The sequence below is a fragment of the Lontra canadensis genome, unplaced genomic scaffold (genome assembly GCF_010015895.1).
Source record: "Lontra canadensis isolate GAN:19392208 unplaced genomic scaffold, GSC_riverotter_1.0 scaffold1, whole genome shotgun sequence".
Classification (NCBI taxonomy): domain Eukaryota; kingdom Metazoa; phylum Chordata; class Mammalia; order Carnivora; family Mustelidae; genus Lontra; species Lontra canadensis.
The window spans coordinates 3,655,515-3,662,906 of NW_022630995.1; the positions used below are offsets into that span (position 1 = coordinate 3,655,515).

At 43.4% G+C, this 7,392-nt stretch overlaps 1 protein-coding gene across 1 annotated transcript; it reads left to right on the forward strand.

Annotated features, from left to right (window-relative positions):
- The first annotated feature begins 582 nt into the window (after nt 1-582).
- On the forward strand, nt 583-1,256 carry NAA11 (N-alpha-acetyltransferase 11, NatA catalytic subunit). The gene has a single exon (XM_032861790.1). The coding sequence runs from the start codon at nt 597-599 to the stop codon at nt 1,254-1,256; it is 660 nt and encodes a 219-aa protein (XP_032717681.1). The 5' UTR covers nt 583-596.
- The last annotated feature ends 6,136 nt before the right edge of the window (nt 1,257-7,392 follow it).

Below are 7,392 nucleotides of genomic sequence, written 5' to 3' on the forward strand. Positions count from 1 at the left end.
CCTATTGCATGGAGCACTGGGGGTGGTGCATAAACAATGAATTCTGAAACACTGAAATTTTAAAAATAAATGTAAATTAAAAAAAAAAAAAAAAAAGAAAAGAACTCTAGGTGACGGTTATTGGAGTAACCAGAGAAATCTACCTGATGGGTACCAGAAGGGTATCTGAGTGGGTGCTCCTGGTGTGTGTGCAATAGCCTGATTCTTGGTCTACATTCTGGTTATATGGGTTTACTCAGGTCTTCCAAATTTAACCAGACGTATGCAAATTAAGAAGTTATCATTAAAACAAAGGAATAGTGGCAGCCTCAGATGAAACAGCACACTGAACACCAAGGAGCCCACCCCCTACTGCTTGCGCGCGCACCCACGCAGTAATGAGAAGATCTCATTGGCTGGGAGCGGGTGGCGCACTTCCGGAAGCCCCATCATAGCCCCGCCCTTTCCGCCTGCCGGCCGTCTCCGCCTCGCACGTCTCCGGCGTCGGGCCTCAGGACTGCGGCCCTCGGACCACTCTGTCGCGGCTGGAAGCGGCTCTCGTGTCTGGCCGCCGCTCCTCGCCGGGCCCTCCCGCCACCACGCTGGCGGCCGCCGCCATGAACATCCGCAACGCACGGCCGCGGGACCTGGTCAACATGCAGCACTGCAACCTGCTGTGCCTGCCCGAGAACTACCAGATGAAGTACTACCTGTACCACGGCCTGTCCTGGCCGCAGCTGTCCTACGTCGCCGAGGACGAGGCCGGCCGCATGGTGGGCTACGTGCTGGCCAAGATGGAGGAGGACGCGGACGACGTCCCGCACGGGCACATCACGTCGCTGGCGGTGAAGCGCTCGCACCGGCGCCTCGGCCTGGCGCAGAAGCTCATGGACCAGGCGTCGCGCGCCATGGTGGAGAACTTCGGCGCGCGCTACGTGTCGCTGCACGTGCGCAGGAGCAACCGCGCGGCGCTGCGCCTCTACGCCGACACCCTGGACTTCCAGGTCAGCGAGGTGGAGCCCCGCTACTACGCGGACGGCGAGGACGCCTACGCCATGCGGCGCGACCTCTCACGCATGGCCGAGGCGCTGAGGAAGGGCGGGCGCGGGGCGCCGGGCCCCCGGGAGGACCGGGACCCCGCGGGGGGCGCGCCGGCCGGCCCCGACGAGAGGAGCCCTGCGGCCGGCGACAGCGGTGGGGACAGCGAGGAGCCCGGCGAGTGCGCGGGGGGCACCGACGTCCGGAACAGCTCGGGAGAGTCGGATTCCGCCTCCTAGGACCTGCCCAAGGTATGGTGTCCTGACCCAGTCCTCCTGCCCCAGGCCCCGCACCGGGCCTTGGCCTGCCCGGGCCCCTCTCGTCCCTTCGCGTTGGCCGCCTGGTAACCTTGGGGAGCGGCGGGAGCTGCAGGAAACTGACGGCTCGCCGCGGGCGGAGGACCCCCACTCGGATGCCTGCCCAAACTAGATCAAGTTCAGTAAAAGAAAGCAGCGCTTTTCCAGCTTTTTTAGGGTGGATAGTCTTTCAGGGCATCCTCAGAGCTGGAGAAAGAAATCTCTTCTTTATGGAATGTCAACTGAGACATGCGGGAAGAGGGGTAGAACTTGAAAATCGCCATTTTGCAGCCCCCGATGACATCCTAGATCAGCCAGCGGTTTCCGTGGCTGGTAACTATCAGGTGACATTGAAACACTTTGTAATTATGGGTCAGGTGGACAACGCTTGAAGTCACTGGGCGAGTGTAACGTCACTAAAAGGGGGACATGCTCCGCGCCTGCTGGTGCCCTATGACGTGCGCAGCGACAGCTCTGAAATACTCGAGTCGCAAGACAGTCGCATGTCCGTGTGCGCGAATTAATCCTGAGTCCAAACGAGGTTTTACCTCTTACCGCCAGGTGCCATGTGCCGCGGTGCGATCAGCCAAATACAGAAAGAGAATTTCTACAGACCAGGTTTTCTCAACAAGCAAATGAATGTCATTTTAATAAAGGGAGGAGGAATTTATTAAAGTAAACTTTGAAGATGTATTAACATCAGGACTTTGTAACACCCTAAGAATTTCAAGGCTCAATGAGCCACTGTCCGTTTAGAAGCTCTAACTTGCAAACCTGTCACCTTACCCTTACAAATGAAAAAGGGAACTTTCTCATAACAAAGTCCAGTCATGAGCGATAGACACTGTATATAATCAAAATTCATGCTGTTTGATTTACTCATCCTTTTTCTGTCAGGCCAGCTGTTTTTTTATTCATACTCACATATGTGAAATTTTTTTTTTAAGATTTTATTTATTTGACAGAGATCACAAGTGGGCAGAGTGGCAGGCAGAGAGAGAGAGGAGGAAGCAGACTCCCTGCTGAGCAGAGAGCCTGATGTGGGACTGGATCCCAGGACCCTGAGATCATGACCTGAGCTGAAGGCAGAGGCTTAAGCACTGAGCCACCCAGGTGTCCCCACATACATGAATTTTTAAAAAATTTATCACTTTAAGTCTGTTGTTTAGTAACTTGTTTTCATCTAATGTAGACTTTTTTCCATGTTAAAAACTATAGTTTTCCAATATCATTTTTCTTTCTTTTTTTGAGTACGCATTCTTAAAGAATTTTTACTTGGCAGGCACGAGGCTTGGAGTTGGTATATAATCATGATCTGGATAGTTGATGTTTACATTATATAATACTTCGGGATTTTATTTATTTATTTGACAGAGAGCGAGCACAAGCAGGGGGAGCAGCAGGCAGAGGGAGAGGGAGAAGCAGGCTCCCCACTGAGCAGGAAGCCTGATGTGGGGGTCTCAAATGACCCCGGGATCATGACCTGAGCCAGAGGCAGTTGCTTAACCGACTGAGCCACCTAAGCGCCTCTGTTATATAACACTTAAGAATAAATGTGGTATATTTTTTTAGACCTTTTAATGCTGAAGCCCAAACTGTATTGCACACTAACCCTGTTTTATTCTCATTCAAGTATAGTTCCATAGGCTATAAAAATTTAGATACCATAATTTCATGGAGGTTAGATATAGTGTAACCTTAGAGGAGACTTTGCATCTGATTTTAACAACCTGAACATTTCAAAATGACTGATTCATTTAGTCAAAAGTTAAGATAAAAGCAGCAAAACAGTCTAAAAGGGAAGGTAAAATTAAATTAAACTTAATGTCCTAAGAGAAATGTTGTCAAATTTATATCTTCCTTAAGAACCCTGAAGTGGTTGAGGGTTTGGTTAAGTATGTGATGGAGATTGAGGAGTGCACTTGCTGTGATGGACGCAGAGTTATATATGAAGTGTTGAAACTGTACACTTGAAACCCATAGAATACTGTATGTGAGCTAACCAGAATTAAAATAAAAACTTAAAATCAGAAAAAAAAAAAAAGCCTTGAAGGGCTCCATCAAGCCTATTTTATTTAGATCAACAAGCCCTTTAAAAAAATTACCAATTTTCAAATCCTCGTATGGAAGGACTTATGTAATATTGATTTTGTCTTTATGGTTACTGGCTTCTCTTCTGTTGTTATACTGTAGCTAAGAAGAATCTTAAGTAGAACGGAACTAATTGAAGTTTGCTTTAAAATAATAAATTATATATATTCACATATATAAGGGTGTATATATTTTGTTATTTATATATTTTATATTATATATTTATTATATGTTTATATATTTATATATACTTTGATGAATTCAAAAGTGCTTAATACCTGCTATGAGAAACAAAAATGATTGCCACCCTAATAGGGGAAGAGAAAATAATAAATAATATGAAATAAGAAAATTATTGTGTGACAGTTGTAAATCTCAGGGTCCAAATTCAGGGATAATTGAAAGTCTCCTTTATATCACTATTATTGAGCTTTATTTCTAAGTTGAAGAAGAGGATTCCTGTACATAGTATCACTGTCCTTCCAGATCAATATTTTTATTGGCCTCATCTGATCTTTGGTCCTCACTATTCACTTCTGGGTTCTTTCTACCCAGAGGCCTCTTAAGGTTTCTATACTCTCTGCCATGTTTGTTTGGGCCTTGGTAGCAAGGAGATTAGTCTACATACGCTAATTGTTGTTAAGAAATAACCTCCAGTCTCAGTAAGTTAACAAAATACCAACTTATTTATGACATTACAGTCCAATGAGGGTCAGCACTGTGGCGGGGATATGCAGGAGCGAGGCAAAGCAGGGCCCTGCTCTATAAAGTCATTGAGGAGTACATCTAAAACAGTTGTTCTGAACTTGTTTTGTTCTATAACTCCTCTGGCAATCTAGTGAAGCTTAAAGATCCCTTCTAAGAAAATTGTTTTTAAAAGGCAGACAAATCATATGGGATTTCAAAGCAAATCAATTTTATTGAAATATAGTTATCAAGCTATTTTAGAGTAAATTTGTTATGTATGTGCCTCTTTGGGGGTCTAGTAATTACGGTCAGTTCAAGGAAAATTTTGTTGTAAATGATTTTTTGAGATACCTTCAACATCTGTAATATAACATGAAAATACCTATGGTTTAGGTATTTTTGTTGGTGACAAAGCCACACGTCATGTTAGTACTGTTAGGCATTGGTGCCTACATTCATAATCAAAGAAAATGCTAAATTTCAGTTAGAGGTTAATGAAAATACAGATTATTTTTTGTTCCAAATCCAAGGTCCTAATCTCCTAAATTCTATTACTAAATCTCAGGGTAAGAACCCCTGATGCAGTGACTCTCACACTTTCTGGAATCGTGTCCCCTACTGATTCATATACATTCACCATGCAGATAAGCGAAGAAGGCATATGGAGGTGTATATAGGTTTTAAAAGTCAGGACCATTTTTTCCCAACTAAGTTCAGGGGAAGCTAGGAAATGTAGTTTAGCTGTGTGCCCAGGAGGGGAAAAGAATGAGTTCTGGCAACCAGACCACATAGTTTCTGCAACAGTGGGAAACATCCTGGTGGTGCTATGAACTAAGAGAAACTCTGCTTCCCTGCCCAGCTGAGCGCTTGGGCTCCTTCTGGTGCTCCCTCTCCGTAACGTGGCACAGGGAACCCTGTGAGGCTACCCAGGACTGTCTGCTTAGTCACATGACACGTCTTCTGCTCTTTACAAACTTGGGTATAGGAAACTCGGATTCTGCCACGTTGCTGCCTTTATGCCTCTCATTAAAGCCTGGAAGAAATGACCTTTTATTCCGAACTCTCCCAAACTGCCTGTGAAGTTTCAGTTCTCATCCCTCACCTCCATCCCACTCGACAGGGTTTCACTAGTAGAGATGCTTCGTTGCCTGAATGGGAACAGCCTACTTGTGAGGCCAAGAAAGAGTAGGAAGAAAGGATTTTAAAGGTTGATTATTCTGCCATAATTATGGCACACCCTCCTTGGGGCTAGAGTTCAAATACCCACAGAAAAAAAGTCCTGAAATAACTTTGCATTTTCCTTTATCTCTTCCTCTGGGTCTGGGCAACAGAGGTAGTTAAAGTTAGAGGTGATAGTGAGTAGGGCAGTCGGTGAAGCAGATCGAGTGTGTTCGTCTACAAAGTAATAAAAATTACGACTAAGAATATGAGAACTCACCATGTTACAGGTACTAGTTTAAGGACGTCTATGAATGATCTCATTTAATCTTTAGAGTAGCCCCTGAAGTTGGCACCACTACTCCACTTTACAGATGAGGGCTGATGACTTACAGATAATTAATGGAGAACAGGGCTGCACACCGTGGTGGTGAGACTCCGGGACGGTGAGAATCACATAAGACGATCCCTGTAAGTTGCTTTAGCACAACACCTCACACACAGATACTCTGGGAATTTTAGCTCTTAATGTAATCCGTAGTAATAGTAACCATTCAGCTTCTTTCCTCTCCTTCTCCCCAGTAATCAAATGGTAGAATGTTGTGTATGAGCAGCAACAGTTTGCAGTCTTGGAAGGGAGATGCATCTTAATGATTAAAATAGCTCTCACTGACAAGCTGAATGTCAAAGCATTCAGCCGAATCAAGGCTAATCAACAGCAAAGTTTCTAGGGAGCCATAGCAGTGAAGACAGGTCAGTTCAAAACATGCTAGTTGAGGCAAGAGTGCCATCAAACTGACGCTTATCTCCTGACAAGAAATACGTGCTTGATGATTAATAACAAAAAAGAAAAAAAATGCAAAATCTCAAAATTTTCCATTGAGCTGGCAATATTGAGTTACCCAGGGTTACTTCAGCGACTCTCCTTTCTGGTTTATTCTTTCTGTCGGTAAGCTGTCATCCTAACAAAAAGTTGTTAAATGTTCACATGAGCATTCACTGAAATAGACTGTTCTTAATTTTACCAGACAACTAATTATAACTGGAATGATATAGTGAAATATGGAAGAAAGTTAGAGACTGACAGGTCTGGTAAATTCCTAGTATAACCTTACCCCAGATATGCCAGAAACCATAGATTTCAAATGCAAATGCACTCTACGAAGACAAAGAGGGGGTTGGGAAGAGATAAAATATTGTTTTGAAATACTAATCAGATAGATACCATTTGTTGAATTATTTATAATCTCTAACAATGTCACTTTTCAATCAGTGTATGATGTACATTTAGGGTGAATGAAATACCAACTTTATCAGGAGTAACTGATAAAAGCAGAGGTTTTTCCTAAATTATATACCCTGTCTGTGCTCCAGTATATAAATTCAAATGTGAGCATTAGAAGATACAAGGAAGAGAGGATATTAAAAAATTATGTGAATGGCAGTGGTTCAAGGAGCCAGAGGGAAAAATCCTTTCTGAGAACATTCAACAATGCTGTTTCTATAGACTAACATCCTCAAAACATCATAGTTTTTTTTTTTCTTTTAAAGTAGAGCATAAAATTCTGTTTTGTGCTCATAAAATCATGTTAACAATTAAAATATTTCTCACTCCAGGGGCGCCTGGGTGGTTTAGTCGGTTAAGTGTCTGATTTTGATCTCAGCTCAGGTCTTGATCTCAGGGTGCTGAGTTCAAGCCCTGGCATTGGGCTCCATGCCAAAAAAAAAAAAAAAAGGAAAAGAAATTTTCAAGCTTCCATTGCCCACCTTTAAGAAATCCTGGTAATGGAAAAAAAAAAAATCCTGGTAATGTAAAAATGTGAACTTAATAAGCTAATTAATTAAGAGCTTTAATATTCATATTTTAGTGATGTCTGGGTGGCTCAGTTGGTTAAGTGTCTGCCCTCAGCTCAGGTCATGGTCCCAGAGTCCTGGGATCGAGTCCCACATAGGGCTCCTTGCTCAGGGGGGGAGCCTGTCTCTCCTTCTGCTTATGCTCTCTCTTTTTCTCAAATAAATAAAATCTTTAAAACAATTTCATATTTTAAAAGAATCACTGTAAAAATTTCTTTACCCTGAAACAGAAAACTGTCCTAGGGCATTTATTACATTGTTATTTGACTTTTAAATTTTGATGTCTTAA

Excerpts from the sequence above, each read along its gene's own strand:
- NAA11 (XM_032861790.1), top strand. The coding sequence starts at position 597 with ATGAACATCCGCAACGCACGGCCGCGGGACCTGGTCAACATGCAGCAC.